Genomic DNA, 27,143 nt, shown 5'->3' with positions numbered 1-27,143 from the left:
ACAATCTTCTCATTGTTTTCCAGTTTGCTTCAGATTTGAAGTCCGGGTGAGCAAACCCATTGGAATTATATACAAAGCAGGAGTCAAGGGGTTCTGAGTCAGGACCCAAAGTACTTCGCTTAAGCAAAGAATCTACTTTCACTTTTCAAGTGGTGTCACCCACCTTGGCTGTTTCCTTCTAGGATCTGCATGACAGCTCAGTATTGCGTGCACATGCGTGCCTGCACGTGTGTGAGTGTGTGGTGCTCCCGCCCCTTGGCTCCCAGGATCTCTGGATCTTACAGTGCTTTGCAGACAGACAGACACTTTCCAGGGAGCTCCTCTAAGGCAGGCAAACGTCAGCCTGGCCATGCACAGATGCAGAAACCGAGACCTGAAGGCTCACAGAGTGGGTAGGCTGCCTGGCAGTGGGAACAGAGCCAGATGCTCAGACGGTGAGCTCTTCGGCCATTCCCAGGACAGAAGGACAACTCTCTTTTGCCCCTGGCCAGGAAGCAGTGGGGACCACAGAATGAGCTCAGACACGGGTTCCAGGCTGAGCAGCCCAGGCCGGGTGACCTCTCCTGGAGCCCACCCACCCCTGCCCAGTCAACCGAACGGTGGTCATTATGGTAACTCGCTGACAAGATGCTGTCTCAGGCACCAACTTGGCTTGTCTCGGGGCTGGGAGGAGAGGCTGTGAAAGGTCAGCATCAGACAGATGAGCAGAGGTCATGTGGGGCTGGGGGTTGCTGGAGACTCTTCCAAGGAGAGGAAGGGCACTTCGCTACACTCACAGAGCACAGAAAGCAGTAGCCGCCACCCGAGCTAACTTCCAAGAGACGCCCGCTGTGTGCAGGGCGTGTGCTGCCCTCCACACGGTGATCTCATTTAGTCCCCACACCAGGGGAAACTGAGGCTCAATGGAAGACGTAGCTTGCCCAGAGTCATCCCACTGGTGAGGGGCAGAGCCAGGACTGGAACTCTCTGTCCCTCGAGCCTATTATCTTTGTTAAGTTCCCCTTGACACCAGGAGACAAGGCCCCAGGAGACAAGATCTCAAACACATCAGTGAAAAGCTCTGCTGCAAAATGCAGGTGTTGGTTCTCTCCCCTGGGTGGCAACGGACAGGCCGCCCCCCACCCCCCCAAATTAGACAGGATGGAAAAAGACATAGGGGTCCAGTTTCCACCCAAGATAATCAGACCCCAAATCACCTTCTAATCTAATCACTCCCATCGCAGCAGGGAGCTGGCAGCTCAGCGCCGCAGCTGGGGCAGGGAGGAGGGAGGAGGGAGGAGGCGGCCAGGGAGGTGTCCTCTGGCCACAGGCTTGGTGAAGCCCCAGGGGGTCCTCCAGGCCCAGCCTAGCCAAGGGCAGCCGAGGTGGAGGCACCGACCTCCTCCTCTGGTCTTCCCTCCCTCTGTACCCCAGTGGCCCCCCAGCCTCTGCTCTGACAGTGTACCCCCCAGCACAGACACTCTCCCCTAGGTCCAAACGATTCAGACAGTGCCCCCTGGATCAGACCCCAGCCTTCTTCCGGTCTCTGCCCGGCACGTGCACGGCTCACCCAACCTTTGCGTCCAGTCCTGGGCCTTTACTCACAGTCAGCACCACCCGAGGGCCTTTCTCTCACCTCTTGTCCAGAGCGCCTCCTCAAGGCCCAGGGCAAATGCCCTTCCCCTTAGGCAGCCCCTGCCTCCCACAAAGGGACTTCATCTGTCTCCTCTGAACCACGCCCAGTCTTCCCTGGGGGTGCCTCCCAGCCTGGCTCCCCAGACGTGAGCCCCTTGAGGGTGACAGGGTCTGAGTGCGAGTCTCCTCTTGGTTCTCCCAGCAGAACCTGACTTGGAGCTGCAACTCCAGCCCCCTTTTTCCCGCTACCTTCTTTTTCATGCTTTCTACTACATTTATAATGGAGCACACCCAGCCACACCCCCAGTAAATCATCTGTGTGGTTTCACAAAGGGTCACGTTCCTCTCAGCTGTGTCCCCTCTTCCCACCCATCTCTGGGCCCAGCTGTCTCCTTCACCGGGCCCTGAGCGCTGGCCGCCCCTCCTGCTGGGGAAGGCTCCGACAGACCAGGCTGTCCCTCCTGCTGCTCCACCCCAGCCCCAGGAGGCCCTCACAGAGGGTAACGCTGACACCAGGGACCGAGGCACTGACAGTGGAGCAGCAGGCACTGCAGCCAAGGACAGGGGCTCATCTCCCAGAGGAAACCACAGGGGCTCTGGGTAGGGCAGAGGCGAGGACCCTTTGAGGGGAAGGCCCTGGCAGGGCCTTGCACCAGGCCTCACTGTCCACCATCCCTTGAGCACAACTCTCTAGGCCTCCCCTCCTCCAACCAGCCACGGCCCCTCGGAATACCTGGGGTGGAGTGAGGATAGAGAGAACCCTGGGCTGGGAACTATCTGGAATCTGATTCTGATTTGCTGTGTGACCCTAGGCCAGCCCTCTCCTCTCTGGTCCTCAGTGTCATCCTCTGTAAAATGGGGACGGACCCAGCTTAGGTCACTATCTCTCAGCAATGGTGTCTGGACACTCTGTGGCCCAGGGAGACCAGGGCACGTCCTGGGTGGGGATAGGGCAGCTACATCTCAGGAACAAAAGGGTTTGGATGGGCCAGCAGAGGACAGACCCCTGTCTGTGTGGACAGACTGACGAGATGGCCCTCCCACCGCCTCACCACCCAGGCCACACTCCGTCATCTGATGGACAGACACCATGGGGTGTCGAGTCCAAGCCAGGCTCTGGGGTGGCAGGAGGGTCCCCTGTGAACCCCGTCATCTAGGAGCACCCAGTCTAGTTGGGGTTAAGGGAAGCAGACAGGCACACAGATCAGCAGCATAAACAAAACCAACCCTCCGGGCACAGGTGGCTCATGCCTGTAATCCTAGCACTCTGGGAGGGCAAGGCGGGAGGATCGCTTGACCTCAGGAGTTTGAGACCAGCCTGAGCAAGAGCAAGACCGTCTCTACAATAAATAGAAAAATTAGCCAGGTATGGTGGTGCATGCCTGTAGTCCCAGCTACTTGGGAGGCTGAGGCAGGAGGATCGCTTGAGCCCAGGAATTTGAGGCTGCTGTGAGCTAGGCTGATGCCACAGCACTCCAGCCCCGGCAACTGAGACTCTGTCTCAAAAAAAAAAAAAAAAAGATAAAACCAAGCCAAGGATCCAGTGGCCAGGTGAGCGTAGCCCAGGCCACGTGGTGAGAGGGCCCTGTGTGACAGTGAAGCTCAGGGCCCACGCAGGGAGGAGCAGCCTGAGTGCGGGTGGCCGGGTGGAGTCCTTGCCTGGTGTTCAGTAGAAGCCCTGAGAGTATTCTGCGGGGGAGGGAGGAGGAGAAGGGATATTGGTTGAGGACTCAGTGTGCCAAGTACTGTCTGAGCTGCTTTTCCACTCAGCTGTCATGGTCTGTGAAGTGGCCACTACCACCCCCATTTCACAGGCACAGCACAAAGGGGTCACCTCCACATTCAGCCTGGGAGGGCAGAGCTGGGCTGGAGCCGGCGTGGCGTGTGGCTCCAGCCTCGCGCTGTCTGCCTTGCAGGGCAGGCTGGTGGGCACGTGGGAATGAGAGCTGTTTGGGCAGCCCCAAGGGGTCTGTGGCAGCCCTCCCATGGGGAGGAAAAGGGAACCCAGGCCCGGGGAACACTGTGGCTCCTGCCAATGGGACTGTCCTGTCCTGCCTGAGCCTCCGTCCCTGTCCCCATCCCGTCCACGGGGAGCTCTTCGGCGTCTGACCTGGCGGCAGCAGGAGGGCCAGCACCTTCTCATCTTGGCCTCGGGCTGGTCCTGAGCAGCAGGAGATGGCTCCCCTGGGCTGGGCCAGATGTTGGCTGTCTTGAAGCCAAAGCCTCTTGTGGTGGCAAGTGGGGTGTACTAAGCCCCCCGTGGCAGAGCTAGAAGGGCCTTCTGAGCCCAGAGAGGCAAACGACTGACAGTTTGCACAGACGGTGTGGGACAGCTGGGGCCTGGAACCCAGGCTCCTTGACCTGCTTGTGACCAGCCAGGCCTCTCTCTGGACAGGGAGAGGGAACAGGTGGGGTCTTCTAAAAGGTCACCCTCAGTGGGGAGAGGCTGTGAGGAAGGGATCAAGGCCACTTTTGGGGGCTACCATCTGCCTCCAGACATAAGCACCAAGCAGGCCAACAGGATCCCAGCCCAGGCACAGCTTTCATCGTTGCCGTTATCAGTGCAGTGAGTGACGTGATGATGCACGCTCACAGGGCACTGGACCACCAGCAAGTGTCCCCCTCACAACAGCCCTGTGAGGTAGGTTTTGAAACAAGCACAACCCGAGCCCCTCTGCCCACCGTGGCCTTCCTGGCTCGGAGAGGTTGAGTGACAGCCCGGAGTCACACAGCTGTGAGTGGAGGAGCCGGGACTTGAACCCATGCTCTATCCACTACGCCCCGCTGCCTCTCATGGAGAAGAGGCAGGGTAGTGTAATGGAGAGAGTGTGGGCCGAGCAGCAGACTGGGCCTTCTGTAGTCACGGTGTCGTCCTAGGCTCCCTGGAGGCGGCGGCAGTGGCAGCAGGTCCAGCTCCCTGGTGCCTGGCCTGCTGCTTGGCAGGGTGGGTAGCAGGCACTGGGATGTGTCCCAACAGGGTTTACTGATGTCCTGCGTAACCCGGTGCTGTTACTGCTCAGCTCGGGGTGACGGAGTGGGGTGGAGGTCCTGCCAGGGCTGAGCCAACTGGCCTGCTGGGGCCAGGCCCTGCTGCTGTTTGAACACAGGCCTCTGCCCCAGCCCCAGCCCCCACCCCAGTTCATCCACTGCCACAGCAATGGCATCTAGGCGTGTGTTCCCAGTGGGAGTCACTACAGGATGCTTCCAACAGGCCACATTGCCGGACGATAAAGCCCACATGGTGCTTGGAGGTTGCAGGGGGAGCCCAGGGATGGAAGGATGGAAGGCTAGGGTCTCACTCCTGCCCTGGCCCTGCCTTCTGGGGGGCCTTACACTCCTGCTCTGGGCCTCAGTTTACCCAGCTGCAAACTGGGATAAGATCAGCATTCTCTAGGGATCTTTGAAGCGCTTGAAATGCTGCAAAATCACAGGCCTGGGCATCTATCTCTTCTAAGAGGGATCACTGTCTTGGTGGGACACTTACAGGGATTTGGGGCCTGGGAGGCCTTCCATGAAGACAGAGACCAGGTGAGGAGCTGCTGCATGCAAGGGAGGCTCAGCAGGCGAGACATCTAAGTGCCCTGCCCCAGATCCAGGCCTGGAGGACGCTGGCTGCAGGGACAATTGGCATAATGCGACACAGACAATGTGTAGGTAATAGCACTGCATCAACATCGAGTCCCCAGAACATGACGGCCGTGCCGTGGTCATGCCCGAGAACTACCTTGCTCTTGAAAGATACACCGAAAGTGTAGGAGGACAGGGCCGTCACATCCACCCATGAGAGCGAGAGTGGGACTTGAGAGACAGCCAGGGGCAAATGTTAGCAACAGCTGACTCAGAGCTGGGCCACATTTGTTCTTTGTACCATTCTTGCAACCTTTCCGAAAGTTTGACATGATCTTAAAATACAAAGCTAAAAGGATAGGCCTAGGCCAGAGTTTGCACTCTAGGACCTACTCGTATGCCGCTTGATCCACACAGACTTTTAAAACATTGGAATTTCTTGTTAATATTTAAACATGGGGCAATTGTACATGAAAACCTGCGTTCCTAGCTCCTCTTGCAAAGTGACCACTGAGGTCACACTGGCTGGCGCTCCTGCAGGCAGTGGCAGGAAGCACTTGCCATCTTGGTTTGGCGCCCGCGCTCTCTCCCTGCCCGGCCCTGCAAACACGACTTTGTGATTCCTGAACATTTTTACTCTTCCCAGTCTGCAGATACATCAGACGTGGGATTGTGTCTGCCTATCTGTCCCAGGGAACCTGCCAGATCTTTGCGATTTCCTTGGTACCCTGAGCACTGGGGTCATCTGGTCTTTCTGAAGCTGGGTCTGTCCCCATTTGTCACATGGGGAAACTGAGGGCCTGAGGGGTAGAGGTCTCAGTGGGAGCCAGTGGAGGACTGGAACCTGGGTGTTCTGCTTCTAAACGTCATGCTGGCTCTGCACCACACGGCACCCCGTAACTGCAGGGTTTGCAAAGGACGGTTGCATCTGTTCATGCCTGTGGTGCCCACAACAGCCCCGTGGGGCAGGCAGCAGGGGGCCCCCAGCTCCACCAATGGATAGACACAAACACAGAGGCTCAGAGAGGTGAAAGGACCTGTCTAGGGACACAGGCTAATTATGGCTGGACCAGCTGGCTGGAACTAAATGTTCTCTTCCCTCTTCTAGGCTGAAGCCGTGTGTCAGATGCCACCAGGGGGTTTCTGAACCACCATGAGGACCCCGCAAGCACCCCAGCCCTGTCTTTCTGTGTTCCTCGAGGGTCATCCAACCAGAAGGTCAGCAAGGCTTCCCAACACACATAAAGGTGTCTGGTCGTGCACAAAAATGAACATCCAAATGTGTGCTATGCAGAGAGTTCAGAGCACTGGGGAAGACAGTAATCAAGGCAAACTCCCGGGAGGAGGTGGGCTGAGGCAGGCGAAGGCTGGGAGGAGCTGCATGCCGGCAGGAAGCGGCATCCTGGAGAGGGAAAGGGAGACATGCCAGATGAAGGAAGAGAGGGGAAAACGGACATTGCTGGAGACTCCACAGTTCAACAGCACCACAGGAGCTGGGCTTACTAGCCCATTTTACAAGTGAGGAAACGAAGGCTCAGAAAGGGAGAGAAGCTCATCAGGGGTCCCCAGCCAAAGAGGGGCAGAGCTGGGACTGGACCCCAGCCTACCTCACCCCCAAGTCCAGGTTCCACCCAGGCAGTGGGGAAGGGAACCAACCCATCTCGGGCTTCCCCGTGGCAGCGCTGTGCTAGAGATCGCCCACATCACACCACCGCTGACATCCCTGCCCCTCACGGGGAGACTGGGGCTCAGAGAAGTGAAGCCATGTACCTAAGGCCACACAGCGAGTTCACTCCAGAGCTCAGGCTGATTCAGCCTGGCCATCTCTCTGCTCTCTCCACACCCCTGGCACAGGCCCCTACTCTGCTCTGGCACCTGAGGCCTGCAGGGCGCGGGGATGGAGCTGCGCACAGGCTCCTGAGAGTTTCTGCTCCGAGCTCCCAGTTGCATGGACCTGTCTGGGTGGAAGGACTGATGCAAAAGCACATCACCGCAGTGTCCCTCTGTCTGTGTATGGCCGAGGACAAAGGACCCACAAAAGGGAGACCAGTTAGATATGGTGGGGTGCAGGACTACAGATGGATTTTCTTCCTTATTTTATTTGAGATAGTTTGCACAGTGAAAAACTCAATCAAGGTTACAAGTCTGTGCCTGAATGGGCCAGGCACAAAATGGAGTGGTGTAGGCTGAAAGGTGGATCCCAGGGGGCAAGGGGGTAACTGCCACAGGGCAGAGGTGGTCACAGAAGCCTTCATGGAGGAGGTGGGGCCTGAGCAGATGGGCAGGAGTTAAATGGGAAAAGAGGAAGAAAGAGGATTGCCTGGGAAGACGGAATAGCCTCAGCAGCGGCAAGTTAGAGAGAGCAAAACAAGGTGGATCTGTAGGAGAGGTACGGGGGGAGGGAAGATCTGTGATTCTCAGGGCTGGGAGGGGCACTGAATGCAGTGCCCACCCAGGGGGCCACTCTACAACACCCCCACCCACAGCCTGCTCACACACAATCAGTGACGGGGAACTTACTACCTTATAAGCAGCCGCCTTTGTCCCAGAGCATTTCTGACTGTCAGAGAATTGTTCCCTTTCCAATTATACTGCTTTCTATTGGGCCTACGATGCCCCTTTCTTAGTCTTCCCCCCATGAGTTTCAGCTAAGCCACATCCCCTCACCCCTCCAACCCCACACAGCTGGCTCTCTGAATGTCAGAGCCGCAAGCACACCACTGAGTCTCATTTTTTTTTATCTAATTCATCCTGCACCCTGTGGCCATCCTTGAGGATCCTGGCTCTTGTTTTCTTTTTGCCACCCTCCCTGCACCCATGGTCTCTGAGAGCCTGGTGGGCACACTTTCCACACTGCGACAGGCTAGAGCTCCCTGCTAGACACCTCCCACCAGGCCACCGGCAATCCAGGAATCAGCACCAACCCCCGGCAATCTCTAGGCTCCAGTGTGTCCTTCTCTTTGCCCACAAGGACGTCCCCAAGACCTTGGCTGATGTCTTGACATCCAGAGGCCCCAGGCCTGCTCCATCTACCTGGGCTTCCAGCCAGCCTGATAGATCAAGACCAAGGCTGCTGGTTGAACTTGGGCTCAGGGTGCCCACAGTGGAGTCTTATGGTCACACCTTTCTTGTCCCAGTGCTCACAAGCCACCACTCCCAGGCTGACTGGTAATGTTGCTGAGAACCACTGCTGACCCCTGCAGCGTGGGTGTCACGGGACTCTTGGGATTCCTGCTGAGGCCTGCAGTGCCTCCTGTCTGCCCCCGTCCCCTTGTGTTTCTGCGCGGAGCAGGGAGCTCCCTCCCGTCTCCAAGGGCCTGCAAGCCTGGGCTCTCCTGTGGGACCCCTTGGTCTCCTGGGACTTCTGGCTGCCTTGGAGACATCGCAGGCCCTACTCAGTTATAAGGCTTCTCCTTGACAGAGAGAAGGGACACAGAGCCAGAGAGGTGCTCGCTGAGGCCCCCAAAACTCCTGCTCACTCTCTCTTTCCTGTTTCTGGCCCTGAACAGTCTCCTGTTCCTGTCCTCTGCCCCCTGCATTGTTTTATATTTGGCACCTCTGTTCCCTTTGGGCCCTGCTGTCCCTGCTCAGAGACCCTGCTCCCCTGTGACTCACCCCAGGCTGGCTGGCTGGTTGCCCATCCCTCTCTGCCCACCCATGTCATTTCCACGGTCTCTCTGCACCTGTGCCTGCTTCCTTGGCTGGCTGGGATGCTGACGGGCCAGTGCTTCCAAACACATTCTCTCCCCAGCCTCCTGCGAGCATCCTCCCCTCTTGCCCCTTCCCCAAACCGTCTGAGCCTTCATTGCCCATCCTCTCAGGCCCGTGCCTCCCCTGGGCTCCTGCAGATCCAGATGACTCACCTGGCCACTCCTCCCAAAGATGAGTGCTTGTCCATCAACCACATCATCCCAGAGGCCAGAGCCAGGGCCACAGGGCCATGACCATTTATTGAGCTCTCCTGTGGCTCTGTGTTTAAAGAGGGCATTCTGAGACCTTCCATGATCTCTCAAACAGACCCCAGGGCCTTTGCACTTGCTGTACCTCTGTCCGGAATGCTCTTACTTCTCATTGTTCTGGTATAGGTCAAATGCAACATCCTCAGACAGGCCTCCCCTGACCAACTAAGATTCCTGCCCCCTTCCTTTGGGTCTCTATATCTCATAACAACGGTACAACGTCTTCATCTGGCTTATTCCCTGAAACACCCTCAGCGTTTGCATGCTTCTTCCTTTTCTGGCTGCTCCTTCACTAGATTCTAAGCTCCAGGATGGCAGAGATCTTGTTTGTCTCCTTAACCACTGGCACACAGTAGGTGCTTAATAGATGTTGACTGAATACATGCTGGATAAATAAATGCTCCAGCCTTGAATCTCACTCCTTTCTAACATCCTACCCAGCAGACCTGTTGACATTCCTCTTTGTTTTCCAAGACTTGCCACATACTTTTAGATCACTGTGCCTTTGCACATGGTGGCCTCTGCCAGGAGTGCCTTTTCTCCGTAATTGGACTCGGTGACTCCCAGTACAGTCCTGCCTCTGGGCCTTTGCCCTTGCTGTTCCCTCTGCCTGGCATGCTCTTCCCCGGACAGTTCCAAGGCCAGCTCCCTCTCATCACCCATACCTCAGCGTGCCTTGTCGCCTCCCCAAAAAGCCTTCCCTGCCCTCCCAGCCAGCTGCATCCCACAGCCCTGTTTGTTTTCTCCAGACTCCTGTCCCTTCTGGAATTTTTGCATTGCCTCTTGCTTCTCACCCCACCACAAGCTCCTCAGGGCCAGGGCCTCATCTTCCTTATTCACTGCTGCGGCCCCAGCACCCAGCCCAGTGCCTGGCGCACTGCAGGTGTCCAAAATGATTGTCACCTGACTGAGTCTTTCTCATCGCTGATGAGAAAGGGCTCCAGTAAACCAAGTCACTAGAAAGTAAGTTCTGTGAGGGCAGGATTGTCTGTCTAGTCTATTCACTGCGGTCTCCCTGGCCTGGAGTGCTGCTGAGTGCACCGTAGGCTTGGTGTATGCTTCCTGGGAAAAAGGGAGGGTGTTTTTATTTGAGGCCAAGCAGGCCAAGATCCCTCTCTGAGATCCTTCATCCTCATGAAGGGGACACACAGGTGTCTTGTTCCACCTGGGGGCAGGAACTGGCAATGGGAGCGTGCCCGCGTCGGGCTGCAGCTCACCTGACAGCAGCATGGGATCCTTGTCCACGGACTTGCGCACCTGGTCAGATTCCCCGGTCAGGGAGCTTTCATCGATCTTGAGGTCATTGCCCTGGATGAAGAGACCATCAGCAGGGAGGAGGTCACCTGGTAGGAGGAAGGGCAGGGAGTCAGCAGGTAGCAGGTGGCTGTAGAGGCTGGAACTTTCCCTCAAAGGTGTGACCATGAAGGAAGGTTCACTACTGGGCCAGATGCCTACGGCTCCCAAGGCACTGGAGCCCAGACGTTGCCCATCGCAGGCCGAAGGGCAGCATAAACTGGAGCCGCAGTGAATGGCACAAGGCCCGGGGGGCTGAGGCTGGGCTCAAGCAGCATGTACTTTACAAAGTGTCTCTCTTGGCCTGGCTTGGATTTGAAGCCCAGTTTTCTCAATGGTTTGTTTTTCTCTAGGTTTAGTTACAGTTTGGGGAAATTATTATTATTATTTTTTCACACCTTCAATTTATTCAAGTTTTGGGGAAATTCTTTTAGAAGGGATTAGTCTATCTTGGCTAGGCTGAGGAGATCCCAACACATTATCAGGGGGAAATCAAGCCCTCTAGGCTGAGTGAAGAGGAACACCCAATCTCTGGTCCACCTCATGCCTCTACTTACCCAGAACATATCTAGTCCAAACCCTCTTTGGTGTCAGCCTGCCCACCTCCTCCATGGCAGTAGCACTGGTCCATATTATCCACTCATCCACTTCTGCTCCCTCTGGCACCTCCTCAACAGCCAAATCAGGGATGGAAAATGGATTTAATCTTATAAACTTATTCGGAGTATTAGTGGTTCTTGCAGTATTGTGTTGAGAAGGCGTCTGAGGCTGTATCCAGGCTCTGAGCTGTGATTGATTAGTAATGTCTGCTAGGGGTGGAAGTTAGGAGAGTGGTGGCACATGTGCTATGTATTTGCCATTTCTGATTTAAATGGATTCTGGGATCTTGCCTCTTCCGGGAAGTCTGCTTCTACTTCCCAGAGGATCTCAGAAGACATCCTGACTTGGGATCAGCCTTTAGGAACCCACCCCCTTCCCCGGGCCAGTCTCTATATCTGCCTGTCCTATCCCACCTCTGTCCAGAAGCCAGCTCTAGAACCTAACTCTGTAGCTGGAACACTTACCATATTTGACCTGGGCAATGTCCCCAACCACAATCTCAGCCACAGGGATCTGGACCACCTGGCCAGCCCGGACCACGGTGAATTTCTGTTCCTGCTCAATGCGGCTCTGAAGGCCCCGGAACTGTTTTTCTTTGCTCCAGTCATTGAAGGCCGTGACCAGGACCACACAGATGACTGAGAGGAGAATGGCAGCCCCCTCGATCCAACCCGCCTCCGCCTCTCCTTCATCCTCTGCCCCGCCCTGTGCAGTTGCACATCCTGTAAGAGCAGAAGGAAGCAGGCAGTGAGGCTCAGCAGGTGGGAGGGGCCTCCTGGGCCTGGCTTTAAAGCCCAGCTCTGCCAGGTAACAAGCGCTGATGATCCAACGGTGGTAATCCATTAATTCTGTGTCTGGTGCCACGCCCCGTGCAAAGTGCCTCAGCTCATGGGCACTCATGCTGCCCATTTCACAGATGTGGGAGCTGAGGCTTCTCAGAGAGGTCGAGTGACTTGCCCCAGCGAGGAGGGGCAAGCAGGGAGCTAGCCGAGCAGCCGGGCGGTTCGGAGCCCTCCATCTCAGCCACTCGGACTCCCGCCCTGGTTCCAGCTGTGAGATCTGAGCACATGGCTCCACCTCTGTGGAGCTCAGTTTTCTCATCTGTGAAATGACAATATTCTTCATTTTGGGGACCTGTTGTGAGGGTTGGAATTTAATGAGGTGAAGTCCGTAGAGTGCCCGGCATATCCCGGGCACAGAAGGGAAAAAAGAGAGAATTTATTTTCCCTAATGGGCGAGAAAAAAAATAGAATTTTCTCTAATTTATGAGAAAAGAGAAAAAGTAAGGTTTTTCACAGAATGAAAGCAGCCAGCGTGCTTTAGGGCTAACATGTGTTTCTGCCAACATCCTCTCTTCCCACTCTTCCAGCACCCAGGAGGCAGGTCTCCCGGCAGCAGGGTGGGGGCAGGAGCCACGGCCCTGCTGGTTCTACTCCTGCTGCTGCCCTTGCATGATCTAGGGTAAGTCACTGCCTCCTACTCTGGCTTCAGTGGCCTCATCTGCAAATAGGAATCCTTGAGACCCCCTTCCCGGGCCCAAGGAGAGGAAGGTGAAAGCTCTCGGCCAGTGCTCAGCATGCAGGAGGTTCTAACTCAGGCCTTGTCAGCTGAGGACTGAGCCTCCCTGCACAGCCAAGACTCTGACACTCGAGCTGTAGGCCACTTATCTGCGTCCCACACCCTTGCACCATTGAACCTCCTAGTCTGGGCCCCTAAACTCTCCGGGTCTGCAGATCCACAGGGTGAAGAGAAAAAAGAAAAACATCAGGCACATCAGATCTAAAAGTCTCCGGCCCAAAGGCAGGTGGGTCCTGTTTCATGAGGGGCTGAGCCTAAGGCCTTTCCAAGCCTCTCCCCACATCCTTCCGAGGATCTTGAGAGTCAGAGGTATTACCCCAGTCACAGAGGCCCAGAGAGGTGAGGTGCCCCGGCCAGGATGAGCCCAGGCCTTTGTTTCCACTGGGGTTGGGCAATGACCATCTCCATGCAAAGTGACCTTGAGCAGTATCTGACCGTCCACCCTTGGAAAACGCAGAGTGGTTCCTTGCATCGGGGGCCAGGCAGGGACCGGGGAATGTGCAAGGCCTTCTGTACGCTAAGCATTCGCTTTAATCCTAAAGCTGGCAGAGAGAAAGGAAGTGGTTCAGAGAGGGGTGGTGACTCACTTGGGGGTCACACAGCAGATAGTGGGGTTTAAATCCAAGCCTGGAATCTGACACCAAATCTGGCCTACCCACTACCCCTGAGCCCAGTGGCTCCCTCTGCCATGTACTTGCCAAAGACTCATGGCTGGCCACTTGGAAGTCTAATTCAGTCTCAAGGAAAAGAGAACAGTAGTTTCAAGAGACCCCAACAGAAGCTTCTGGAAAGCCAGGGGTCAGAGCAACACGACAAGAAAGCCAAGTGGTACCCGGGGAATATTTGGTGGCTTCTGGCTCCTGGAAAGGTTGGGGCTCAGCTTGTGGGCCCGAACTTGGGAAGGTACAGAATCACTGTGGCCTAGCAGTGTGTGACACTGGAAAATTCCAGGTCTTGTGCAGGCCTGTAACAATGTCATCATGTGGGACTCTCAAAGCCACTTTTTCTCCTCTTGGGAGTTTTAGACTTTTCCAGTAATTTGAAACTGTTTACCAGGACCAGCCTTGGTGGTAATGATAATAATTATGGTGCCAATGGGAAGTGACGTTGGGCCAGCCCTGAGTTCGAATCCCAGGTGTGCTACTTGACTGAGTGTGAGTGAGCTAGCTATTTAACCACTGTGCCTCAGTTTTGGTTTTCTTATCTGCAAAATGGGCATAATAACAGGTGCTCCCTCATAAGGCAGTTCAGAGGACTGAGTGCGCCTTCGCGTGAGACAGCGCTGCGCTGAGCACACGGAAACGCTCAGGGCAGGTGGCTGCGGCTCATTTTCCAGAGCATGGCGCCTTATTGCACTCTGCCTCTGTGGAGCCCCAACCCCCGTTACAAAGCGGGGTCCAGCTGGATTTTAGTAACATGTGATGATGGGATATGATGGGATGAGAGAGGAACCAGGGCACGGTGCCCCTTCACCACCGTGGAGAACACCAGTGGAGACCCCAAAGACTGGGAAACACAGGCCAACCCTGCTGAACAGAAACAGAGTATATGGAAACGCGTCCTCCTGGGGCTTAGGGGTGGGAAGGGGGCAGGAGTGATCCGAGATACAGAGCCCAGTGCCTCATTTTATAGGACTTTTGTTATCCCCGCCCCCGGCTCTATGCACTGTGCGTGGGAAGCTGTTATTTCCCCTGTCGTGTGCTTCCTCAGTGGGGCCCCTGTCAGAGCAATTACTGGGGCATTCAGACACTTAAAAGACAAGACAATGGAAAGTTTTGGGGCTCTGGAATTGGAAAGACCTAGCTTCAAATCCAAGGTCTGCTATGTGACCTTAAGGAAGTGACTTGGCCTCTCTGAGCCTCAGTTTGGACAGCTGTAAAGTGAGATAACCCTAGGGATTTTGTGAGTCAAGGGGCTGGCATGTGGTGGGTACATGATAAATGTTGGTCCTCTCCTCATTTCACAAGCTCGTCTCCCTAAACTGGCCTCTGAAAGCCAAGGCATGGTGCCTAAACAAGATTCGCACCCTGTTCCCACTCCCAACCCTGTCTGCTGCCCTTGCCATTTCACTACCCGGAGCCTTCTGGGCCTTGGAGGACATTCATTCTTCCAGCAAAGCCAATTAGCTTTTATCTCCTGTTGAGAACTGTCTCATGGTCACATGGTCTCTCGGGACGGCTAGAAAGCGGGTGTGCAGATCCCTGGGTTAGGCCGTCAGCCACCCAGGAGCTGCGGACCCTGGGGACAACTCCTGCTGCCCCTGGTGTAGTTATGGGGAAGAGAAGAGGAAGGGGAAGGAAGCAGGGAGTGGGAGAGGGCATCCTTGGACTGGGGCAGGGACAGGATCTGGAGACTGTGGCCACAGGGTCCAGGGAACTGCAGCTGCTCTCCCTGGACCTGGGGCTGTAGAGGGTATGGCCTTTCCTGTCTGCGTGACCTCTGGGAACCCACTTGGCCCTTCTGCACCTCAGTCTGCTTGGGAAATCTGCCTCCTAGGTGGTTATCAGGGTCTGGCATTTAGCAAGAACCCCTCAAAACTGGTGAAGCCACAAACATTTTCTTTTCTTTCTTTCTTTCTTTTTTTTTTTTGAGACAGCGTCTCGCTCTGTTGCCCAGGCTAGAGTGCCGTGGCGTCGTCATAGCTCACTGCAACCTTGAGCTCCTGGGCTCACACAATTCTCACACCAGCCTCCCAAGTAGCTAGGACTACAGGCATGCATCACCACTCCCAGCTATTGTTTGTTTTTGTTTTTGTTTATTTTTGTAGAGATGAGGGGTCTCACTAAGTTGCTCAGGCTGGTCTTGAACTCCTGGCCTCAAGAGATCCTCCTGCCTTCACTTTCCAAAGTGCTATGATTACAGGTGTGAGCTACTGCACCTGGCCAAGCCACAAACATTTTCTAAGCACCCACTATGTGTCTGTTACTCTGCTGGCACCCTAGCACTAGGGGAGGTGCCACTAGCAGGAATTGGGAGCACCAGGTATGTCCATCCCAGCCCTGCCATGAGCATGCTGGATCTGGATTTGAACCCACAGCCCGCTGGGGCCCAAGCCCCACATTTTCCATCTGCTAAGAACGGGTCTCCTCCTCGGGAAGGCATGCCTCGTGGCGGGGCAGCCGGGCCCGCTAGTGCTGCCATCCTGCTGTATCCCTTGCCTGCCCCTGGAAATGAGTCCAGATGTGTGCCCAGCTCTTTGAGACTGCCCCCAACAAGGGAAGCCCAAGGCCTGGCTTGAGGTCACATGCCACAGCTCTAGGCAAGTCCTCACCGTTGTGGAGCTCCAGTTTCCTCACCTGCCCAATGGGGTGGGGGTGGGGACGCCATGTGCCCAGGGCTGAGGATGTCTGTTCAGAGGCACTTAAGATAATGGCAGGTGATTAATAAAACTGAATGAACTCACACACAAGGTGGGGTCTGAACAGGAGCTGGTGGTGGGATGTTCTCCATCTTTCCTGCAGGGCTGGGTTATAACTAAACCTTTCCTTCTTCCCTCCCTCCCTCCCTTCCTTGCATTGCAGGGCCGGTGTTCCTCCTCCTGTAGAACCTCCTGAGCCCGCTGTGTGCACAGCATCTGCCTGCCGCCTGAAGCACAGGGCCCTCACTCCTGGATCTTTGGATCCGGGAGACTGGGCCTCCGAGGCCCCAGTATGACAGGTGCTGGGGCTTTGGAACCTGTGGTTCTAAGAAGCTCATGCCGTCCACCTCTGCTTTGCCACAAAAGATACCAGAATTGTGGGGTGTTGACAGTAACGTTACTGCCCTTCTGCAGAGAGGGAGGGATCGGCACGTGGATAGTGACACTGGCTGCCTATGCACCGGGCTCCGTGCTAACGGGACTGTGTGCTATGCACCTGGCATTATTCTCTCCAATCCTGACAAGAGCCCCACAAGGTAGGTACCATTATTCACCTCACTTTATGGATGAAGTCACTGAGGCTGGGAGCACCAAGGGCCGGCCTGTGGTCTGGGGTCAGACAGGCAGACCTGGGCCCTGAGTCCAGGCTCTGACCACTGGCTTCTAGTGGCCCCAGGAGGTGGCAGCTGGTGTCAAAGAGAAACCAGGTGCATTTCACGATTTCAAATACAACTCCTCACTGCCATCGTAGCAACAGCACCATTTCCACACGGGCTGCTCAGGGGCCAGGGCTCCCGGTCTGGGAGACGGCTGTGGGGGTTCCACGAGAGCCCTGGCGTGGGGCGCCAGCACCACTAGGTGGTCAGTTATGGCCGGGCCCTCAGTAACCGGGGGGCAAAAGGGAGGAGAGAGGGCCACATAACTTTCCCTGCCGCCTTCCCTGGTGAGCTGACATTTTCCCCAGAGCCTCTGGAATTGTGGGGTTTCCTTGCACTTGAGGGGGGCTGGGGACTGAGGAAGCCCGAGTCTAACCTGGGGCAGGGCATCCTGGCAACCTGGAAGGTTCCGAGCTCAGGCTGGGGCACGGGTTTGGGGGGGAAGAAATGAGTATAGTCACCAAGTCCAGGAGCTATTTTTCCCCGTGGAGCTGAGTACACGCAGCTGCCTTTGACCCAGGGTGTGGGCTGAGCTAGAGCCTCAGCCAGCAGCAGGGGAAAGAACCCCACCGACTGGGTTTAAAATCTACCCTCGTCACCTATAAGCTTTGTGACCTCAGGCAAGCCCTTCCCCTCTTTGGGCCTCAGTTTCCACAGCCCTAAGATTGAAGTGATTGCAGCTGCCTGTTTGGGGTCTATGCGGAGATTCCTCCCGGCACACACGAGGAGTTGGCTGATGTTCCCACCCCACCCTTCTGCCACCTGCCCGAGTTCTAATCTTGCACCAAACTGGGTCACACGAGGCCACTTATCTGGGCTGACTCAGTCCTATCCGTCCCTGAGGAAGCACAGCTGCGGGACAGGAGTGAGGAGCCAGAACGCCTTGGTCTGAGTCACAGCTCTGCCACTTCCTCGCCAGGTGACCTTAGCAAGCCATTTACCATGTCAGGGCCTCAGTTTCCTGCATGATGATGGCATCTACCTACAGAGTTGTTGTGAGGATTGAGGATTAAATGGACTTCTCCCATAATAGCTCCCAACTAGTGGTAGCTATAAAAATAGTAAGAAGGATTATCATCATCATTCTTCATTTGTGTTACACCCTGAGCTTTGTTCAAGGCTTATTTGAGTAGCCAAGTACAATCTTCTATATTTGCTATAAAACTTCTGCAAAGGCGGCTGCTCATTACGCATCTCTTACAAAGTCCTATCTGAAAGTTCATCTCAGAATTCATTGTCAGGAGAAATGTCATCTTCCTGAAGAATTAATGTGTTTCCTTGTTGGTAACTTGAACTGTGCAAATGATCCTAATTCCCTTTCTCCCTTGGCTGCCAGGAAGCTCAAGTCAAATTTAAATCTCAATCATGCTAGCAATTAGATCTGGTTTATTTGCTTCTGTTCGTTTTCCGCCTGGCTTTCTATTTGACCTCATCTTGTGAGATATGTCTCTCTTCTGTCTTTAAACCCTCTATGGAAAGATGTCATGCAGAAAAGAAAAAAATCAACTTAGCATTATATGTACAAAATTGAGGTCGTTGGCCTATTAGAATTGGTTATCCAGCTTCTTGGACAACTTTAGCTTGAAAGTGGGTAGGGTGACAGATGTTCAAGGGCTCTTAGAGGCCACCTCCTTGTTTGGGAAAATGAGGCCCACAGTGGTTTTCTATATGCTATTAACTTTTTATTTGCTTGCCTGAATAACAAATAAATTATTATCTATTTATATACCACATTCATTAGGAAATGTTGGATTATAATGACAAAAGCAGTTATAAAATCCTATTAATTAAGCAAGTGGATTATAAAACCATCTAACAACCAAATAACATAGCTCACGCGATCCCAGCTATCTGTCTAGTGTGCTGTGTGTATATATATTTACCTGGGATCCACACAGCTGGGGTTAGCAGTGGGTTCTCTCTGGGTGGCAGGTAGGATTATTCGTGATTTTGTTTTTCTTACCTGCATTTTAGACTTTTTCTACATTAATCTTGGAGGCCTTTTGTACTATGCTAACTATGTGTGTATTTTTAATTTAAAGGAACATTCAGCAGGAGAGGTCTGAAAGACCAGCCACCACAAAGGACAGCAGCATGGGGCTGGAAAAGCCCTGCCCTCCACAGGCGCTCGGTGCCCGTTTCTGGAACAAAAGGATGAGTGAGCGGAGGTCAAGGTTTTCCCATGGCAGTTGCAAGTCCTGACTTTGGGAAGAGTGGGCTTGCCTGGGACCCTCCCTGGGTAGGTGGGACGGTGCTTCTTCGGCCCACGGAACAGTGTCCCCATTGAGAGACCAGAGACAGAGTCTGGAACTCCCCCTCGAGACCGAGTCTGTGCATGTGGAAAACGCAATCAGCATCAAGACACAAGTGTGTCCCTCACATGGAACCAAGCCCAGCAACAGGGCCGTGAAAGGGAGAGAGGCGCAGAGGGACCGAGCAGCCTTCTCCCTCGGGGCACGAAGGATGAGGTCCAAGACAAAGGCTGGGGGGAAGCGTGGGGCCGCCACGCCCGTGGCAGTAGCAGGGCCAGCACCCGACAGCCTAGTGCTGGGCTGTGTCACCACTAGCGTACAAGACCCTTCGTCACTCCTCACGGTAACCCTGTGAGGTAGGGTCACTTGCCCTGTTTTGCAGATAAGGAAACTGAGGATCAGAGAAGGAAAGAGACTTGCTGAAGGTCACGCAGCTAGGAAGTGGTGGAGACAGGATTTCAAGCCGGGGTGCCTGACTTCAGAGGCTGGGCTTTTTCTCAGGGAGGGAGAGAGAGGGGTTGTGGGGAGAGGCAGGATAGAGAGAGGGAGGGAGGTTTTCATGAGGCCGAACCTCCCATCCTACTCTTGCAGGACAGAGGCGGGCAACCTTTTTCTGCAAGACACTGGACGGTGAGTATTTTCAGGCTTTACAGGCCATTCGGCCCTCACTCCTCACCCTCGCTGCAACGTGGGAGCGAAGTGTGAATGCTCAGATCAAACTTTATTTTTCAGACAAGGAAACATATATTATATGTCATATTTGCATATCACGAAATATTCTTTTGGTATTTTTCAATCATTTACAAATGTAAAAAGTACCCCTAAGCTCACAGGGAAGGCCATCCAGACGTGGCCTGTGGACAGCAGAGTGCCCATCCGTGTCCTACAATATCAGGTGCAGAGACCTCTGACATCACGAACGTTTTTGTGGCTGTGTGCCTCATGGGCAGGGGACTTGGGGATTCTGGGGAGCAGCCCAGCTTTGGAGGTCCTGCAGAGGCTGGGACACCCTGAGGGAACCCAGTGAAGGGAGCTGAAGTGCCTCAAATCAGAGAGTGTCTGCAGCCCCCAGGGTGAGCATTTCAGGGGCTCTGTCTTCAGGGGCGAAGGGGAGACCCTCATAGATCGGCCTGGACAGATGTCAGGGTCACTCTCACCTGTGCGCTTGCTAACATCCAGCCATCCAGCTCCCGTCTGTCCAACAGAACCAGACCCTCTCAGGGAGGGGGACACCCATGCTTTTAACAAGCTCCCCAGGAAACACTGAGAACTCCTTATTAGCTGGTGACCTCAAGCAAGTATACTCACTTTTCTGCACCTTGGTTTCCTCATCTTTAAAATGGGTACAGGCATGGTCCATTCCACCTAGAGCTTGGCACGCTGTAAGTGCTCAGCACCACTCAATCTAGTTACCACTATGGTTGGTGCCACCCTTGCATCGCACACGCAGGAAGACAGCCGGCGGCCTGTTTCCACTATGGCTGTGGTGAGGCCCTGCCCCCTGGGCCTCGGTTTCCTCCCCTGGAAGGAGCGGTGCCCGTGAGCCCTGAGCACACTCCAGTGTGGACGCCATGGCCACGTGTGCACACTTGTGGCGGGAACAAGTGGGGGCCGAGGCCCATCTTACCCTCATTGCTCTCGCCGGGCGGGTGGTAGAAGGACAGCCCCAGGGAGATGATGGCCGCAATCTCCAGGATGATGAGCGTCACATCCTGTAGTGCCTCCCATACAAGCTGCAGGAAGGTTTTTGGCTTCTTTGGAGGTATAAAGTTTTGCCCAAAAATCTGCTTTCTCTTTTCCAGATCTGGAGCCGTGCCTGGCAAACCTGTGGACAGAGTGCAGAGAGGTTGGCTGGGGGCTGGGTGGGACGTGTGGGCGGTCCCAGAAATCTAGGGCCAGAGAGGGGAAAACAGAGCAGGAAACTTACAGGCCCCTGGCCCAGGAGTTCACACCTCCGTGGGCTTTGGGCCATGAGTGGGCTGAACAGTGGCCCCCAAAAGATATGTCCACATCCTCATCCCTGGAACCTGTGAGTGTGACCTCATTTGGGAGAAGTCTTTGTTGATGTAATTAAGTTAAGGATCTTGAGGTGAGATCATCCTGGATTACTTCTGTGGGCCTTAAATCGTGTGACAAGTGTCCTTATGAGAGACACAGACATGGGGAAGACGGCCGTGGAAAAGTGGAGGAGGAGACTGGGGTGATGCAGCCACAGCCACAGCCACAGCGTGCTGGAGCTGCCAGGACCTGAAAGAGGCAGGGAGGGGTCCTCCGCCAGTGTCTTCGGGGAGGGGTAGTCCTGCTGACACTCTGATTTAGGGCTTCTGGCCTCCAGAGCTGAGCGAGAACAAATAAGCCATCAGTGTGTGGTCATTTGTTATGGCAGCTGTGGGACGTGAATGCACAGCACTGTGCCCGCCCCATGCCAGGCCGGGTCCTCTGTTTGCGTTTCCACCCCCTCCCGCCAAGTGCAGCATTAACAGGTAAGAGAACAGACTCTTTAGAGGCTCTTCTTGGATTCCAGTCCCAGCCTGATGGCCCTAGCTCTCTGAACCTCGGTATCCTCTTCTGTAATGGGGCGATGGTCGTACCTAACCCACGGCGTGGTTATGAGGACCACATGAGGTAACGCATGTGGTCCATGAGCATTTACTGAGCACCTACTAAGTGCCCAGCACTGTTGTAGACCAGGAACAGAGGGCCCCGCCCCAGAAGCCGACCTCGCCGTGGGAGCCTGTGCCCTGCACTCAGAGCCCTGAGGCCACTCCGCCACCCTTGGCCACCGCCGCGAGCTGTTCCACGGCTTCCAGGTGAGGGAGTGAGGTGCAGCCTGATAAACCCCTCGTCGTGTGGGGCCTGGCCAGTGATAAGGGCCCACTTCTAACCCACCATTTCTTCATTTCCAGATAGTTCTTCCAGACTCACGCCCTGCCCAACAACCTTGGGAGGCTCCTCAGTGCCAGAATGACGTCCACGTGCCCCTGCCCCGCACTCTGGCCTCCTGATGGGACCCTCGATCGAGGTTCGCAGCCTCATCTTTTGCTGTGTGGCTTCATCCCAGCCCAGCCTGGCAGGGCCCTGTCTGGCGTACTGTTCCTCCTGCCACACTGGGCCTGTGCCTTGCCCTTCTCTGCCAGTGTCACTGCTGCTGTCTGCTGTCCCCGTATGTCCCCTCCTAAACTCACTGAAGGCCAGAAGTCCAAGGAGGGCTGGCCGTCAGCCCACTCCTGACAACCAGCACGCTTGGAGGACGGGAACATTAGGCTGTTGATTTGATGGGGGCCTAGTGGTCTAATAGGATTCGGTTCTGGATTCTAACAGTTTGTTGTTCATTGGCTCATTCATCCGTTCATTCACTCAATCTGCATTTCTTGAGTCCCCAACATGGGCCTAGCCTAGTGACATGGGGATAGTGATGTGGAGGGAACAGGCCCAGCCACCCGTGGACACAAGCTGAGCGGTCCTGGGAGTCCAGCAGCCCGTGGTTTGGGGGTACAGAGAGACAGGCATTTTTCCTGTCTGGGGTTCTAGGTGCTGAGTGTCCTCTGCTGCCAACAGTGAGAAAACTCTATCGGGAGCCTCCAACAGCCAGGATGGCCGAGACCCCACGGCGAGAGCCCAGGGATGGCTTATTCCCTAGGAGACCTCGCACCAGCCTCTCCTGTCGGCTCTACAGATTCCATGTCCTACCTGTGCAGTGAGAACGAGGTTATGCCCATTTTATAGATGGGTAGACAGGCTTCCCATCTGCCCCAGCTGCCTCAGGGTAGCTCCTGGGCCCTGAGACCCTAGCTAGTCCTGAGCAGATGGAAAGGTTGCCTCCATTGTCCATGCTGGGGTGGCCGTCTGGGCTATCTGCGTGCAGGGCAAGCAGGCACAGCACACCGTAGTGTGCCTCTAGGAACCACAGGGAGGTTCCTGTCTTCCTCCCTTTGTCTAGTTCTACTCACAGCCAAGCCTGAAATTCTCCTACTTGAGCTTTATTCCTCTAAAAAAGCTCCAATTCCTTTAGACTTCCTGGGAGGGAGAAGCCATCCTCAGTTGTGGGTGCCATAGTGTGAGTTTCAGGCTTTTTCCTGGGAGTGGGTTTTGACAAGGGGAGAAGGGGGAGTTCAACAGGGTGGTGGGCCTCTGAGCAAAGGGGCTCTGACCAGCCCACATGGGCCTGTTATAGGGGTTGCTGTGCCTTTAACCTGCCAATTCCCTTTTCTGAGCCTCAGTTTATCCATCCCAACAATGGTGGAGTTCAATAAGATGGGTATGCCCCAAGGATCCCAGGGATTCCAAAGTCTGCAGGCCCTGAAGTGGTTCTGCTGGGGTCTGTCTCCCCGTTTTGGAACAGGTCTTCATGAAGTTTGCTGTAAACAAAAGGCTTTGCTAAGAACAAGCTTGGTGAGGGAGGGGCCAGCCCAGCCCCTCCTGATGAACTCAAGGAGAAAGGAGTCTGAACCGTCGGAGATTCTCTGAGTCAAACGTTCTGGAGTCTGGAGTGTAACGGCTGATATAATGTGGATGTTCTCCCATTCTAGGAGTCAGGCCACAGCTGTCGGGGCTCTGCCATGCTGGGGAGCCATAGGCCAGGCACTGGGACCCCAAGTCCTAGGACAGCAGACAGGGCAGGGGTAGCAAAGTTGATCAGGTTTTGTGATGAGCGAGGTAGGTGGGTGGCAGATGATGGGGAGCAGTGGGGACTGCAGCAAAGTGAAGAATCTCAGTCATTCTAAAGGGGGCAGCCATTTCTCAGCTCCCGTGGGGGGAACGTGGGCCCAAGTGGCAGATCTTCCAGTTTTCTAAGACAAGCTGGATGTCTGGAATTTGCATCTCCCCATTAAAAATATTCCAGGACTAAATACAGCCTATCTGTGGGCTGGATTCAGCCCTCAGCTTGCTAGTTTGAGACCCCCGAGGCTATGGGGTGGGGTGGGGAGGGAGAGGGGGTAAAGCAGCGCAGCCTCCTGGCCTCTCCCCTCCCCAGCACCAGGCCCTGCCCTGCTCCCTTCAGGCTTCAGAGAAGACCTCTGTCTGTCTGAAATAACTCAGGGAATAGAAATATGTGTATATTCTGCTAAGGTTTTTCTCACGGTAGAAACTTCTAGGCAGTTTCCACAACACCTGACACCCCAGAATCTAAGTCCAAGATGGGACCCCTGGGCACAGAGGCTCACATGGGGCCTCTGACATGGTATACGTGGCCACGACACCCCACTCACCATCTTCCTCTCAGCAGAAGGTGGGCCAAGCTGGAGCTGGGCATACCAGGCCCCAAGAACATGGGTTGAGTTTGGGCTCAGATGGCCTGGGTTCAAATTCCAGCTCTGAGTGACTCTGGGTAAGCGACTTCACTGCTCAGTGCCTCGGTTCCCCATTTGTAAAACGCACGCAGCAGCAGTGCCTGTTTTACAGGGCTAGGGTGAGGCTTCAGCAAGATGTCTCCTGCGAGGGGCACAGCACTGCGTCTGTACCAGCCGAGCAGACTGCATTATGATCATTGTCTAGCGTGGGAGATTAACCCAAACCTCCTGGGAGAGGAAGACTTTGGACCGGCAGGATTTTGGTAAGACGGAGAGGGGTCAGTTCAGGTGAGGAAAGGCGCGGCAGAAGGGCCTGGTGACTGAAGGCAAGCCACTTCCCCTCTCTGGGCCTCAGTTCCCCCACATGTGACATAAAGGCCTGGCCTGGAGGAAGGTGGGGGGCTTTCTGTACTCTGTATCCAAAGACAGTGGTTTTGAGGACCTGCAGGTGGGACAGCTCGCCTGGTCCAGCCCACTCACTCCACCCTTCCCAGGAGCTGAACCCCGCAGTCTCCCTGCTTCCCGCAGAAAGTCAACACACCTATTTTTGGGAGCAGAAACAACGGAGGTTGGAGTGAGAGATGAACGGCATTAGAGATTCAATTTATTAGAGAGCATCTCACCATTTGACATATTAAAAATTAATACAGTGTGTCAAATACCACTGGACAAAGCCAGGGAAGCCCTGAAAACTCAGAAACACAAATGCCCAGACAGATGCTGTGTGGGGTTGTGGGTGTGCAAATGTGAATTTGCTTTCTGTAGAAGACAGAGCACTGGGTCGGGAGCCAGGCTGGGGTCTTGGCTCTACTACTGACTTATGAGTGAACTTGGGCCATTTGTTTCATCCCTCAGAGACTCAGTTTTCTCATCAATAAAATGGGAATAAAATAACCCCTAGGCTGGGGAGAGCCATACACAGAGGTATGGTGTGAAAGCTCTCCACAGACTGTAAAGCACAATCACTGTGTCTTCACGGTAGAAAATACATCGGCACTTGTCCATACTCTTCTCCCGGGGTCAGAACTGGCGTGTCCTATACTTGCACAGGAGAAGAAACCACAGGGCAGAGCAGGGGCACTTTGGCTACAAAGGAATTGCTTGTTGCAATGGTTGCTTGCTGTCCTTGGGTATTTGAGAAATCTTTGTCCTGAAGTTCATCTCTGCTCAGCTGTCCCGGACACACACTGGGTTTTCCCAGCCTCGAAGCGCCTGCCCCAGCCCTCCCCGCTCCTCTGCCAGGAATGCCTTCCTCTCTCTTCTCAGCCATTTCTGACCCCTGCTAACAGCAGCCTCAGGCCATCACAGATGTTTTGTTTGGTCTGCTGGTGTTTTTAAAAAGTGGAAATTTTTCACAAACGTTCAAAACTCAGGCAATTCCACATAACATCCCCAGCCATGCACCTGAAGTCTGGCATGCCATGCACCAACCTAAGGGACCTGAACTCGTGATTGGGAGCTGTTTGACTCAAACACCGGCCCCACGCAGCTCTGTTAAGGAAAGCCTGGGTGACAATGGGTGCCACCTGGTCTCTCAGGGGCAGAGGGAGCCTGTGCCTTGTCTGGCCACAAAGCACAGAGCCGGGGACCAGGAGGACAAGGCACAAGGAGGGTGTTCTGGTGTTATGAGGGGGAAGGCCTTTTGAACAGGTGAGCTGAGGATGGATGAATTATCTAGCGAAGAACGGAGAGAGCATGTTTACACAGAAGCTGGGTGGCCACCATGGCTGTCACATCACCAGATGCCAGGCCCCCAGAGACTCAGGATCCTCCTATTTTAGGGGGGCCTGAGTTTCTCCTACCCAATCAGTCCCTCTGAAGGTAGAGGAAGTACCTAGGGTCATACTAATTGGTGTGCATCCAATCAATCATCTACTCATTCAACTCAGCAAATTTTCAGTGAGCACCTACTATAAGCCAGATATCATTTTATATGTCAGGGGTGCTACAGTGAGGAAGAGCAGGGCGTCAGGAAGGATTTCCTGGCAGGTTCATTATAATTTGGGTGAGCTTAGAAGAAGGAGTGAGGGTTAATAAGTCAAAAGGGTGTGAGTGGTCTGCAAAGAAAAAAGAAACTCCAAAGGGCTTGGGAAAGGCCAGAGTAGCTGGAACATCCCTGGTTTGCCACTCAGGAGAGGAGACCAATGGCTTCCAAGGAAGAGGACACATCTACTGTACTTTTTGCATCCAGTGGCCAGGAAAGGCTGAATTCTTCCCATGCCATGCAAGGGTAGCACTATGCAGGCCTTGGAGGGGAAGGTGAGAGTGTTCTCTGACGGAGACTTCGGCTCTTGAAACTCATCTTGTTACCCTCTTCCCCTTGCCTGCTTGGTAGCTCAGCACTGAATTTGCAGTTCACCTGTTAAAGTTGCACCAGATGACTCAGTGGCATGTGTTGTGCTGGTGAATCTTCATCTTCTTTCTTCTCTCCTCCCCTTGTCTGGATTTCCTAACTCAGGTGATTTAAAACCTTTTAGTGTGAGACAAACTTTTATAAGCCACTTTGGAGGTAGGATGCACTTAATTAATCAGAATGAGGAAGGGGCCACTGAGATAGGTAAAGGAGCAGGGGCTGGGCTGGAGGTCAGAATGGAGGGGAGGGATGATGGAGCGGGGATGTTTCTCCCTGGCAGTCGGGGGCAGGACAGGGTTCTGCTCTTCCCATGAGCGGGACAGCTCATGCCAACAAGCTGGGCTCTATTGAAAGCAGAGGCCTCTGGCCGTTGGGAGGGGCTCAGGGTGAGTGTTCCAGGCCATCTAGACGACCTCTGACCTCTTCTCCCAGCTCTGAGGCTCCATGAGGCTGAGCACCTCTATTTCCAACAAGGGGACCCCAGAGATGTTTCTACCCCTGGCAGGAGCTGGAGCAAGCTCATTCCCCACTGAAGCTGGCTGCTGTCTGGGGCACTGTCTGGCTGAGTGGTCCTGCCCACTCCCCAGGGAAATGATGTCAGGTAAAAAACCCAACAATAATC

The 27,143-nt window shown here is 54.7% G+C and overlaps 1 protein-coding gene across 8 annotated transcripts in view; it reads right to left on the bottom strand.

The window, feature by feature from the left end:
- Positions 1 to 27,143, bottom strand: part of ATP2B2 (ATPase plasma membrane Ca2+ transporting 2) — a 209,170-nt gene that overhangs the window by 61,148 nt on the left and 120,879 nt on the right. For all 8 annotated transcript variants that reach the window (XM_045551474.1, XM_045551473.1, XM_045551469.1 and 5 more), the window contains 3 exons: positions 20,505 to 20,702; positions 11,498 to 11,755; positions 10,358 to 10,483 (listed from right to left, as the gene is read on the bottom strand). In XM_045551474.1, the coding sequence (XP_045407430.1) occupies positions 10,358 to 10,483; positions 11,498 to 11,755; positions 20,505 to 20,702 (582 nt within the window). The remainder of the gene's footprint in view (positions 1 to 10,357; positions 10,484 to 11,497; positions 11,756 to 20,504; positions 20,703 to 27,143) is intronic.

Source organism: Lemur catta, chromosome 5 (genome assembly GCF_020740605.2).
Source record: "Lemur catta isolate mLemCat1 chromosome 5, mLemCat1.pri, whole genome shotgun sequence".
NCBI lineage: Eukaryota > Metazoa > Chordata > Mammalia > Primates > Lemuridae > Lemur > Lemur catta.
This window is presented reverse-complemented; position numbering and strand designations above follow the sequence as displayed.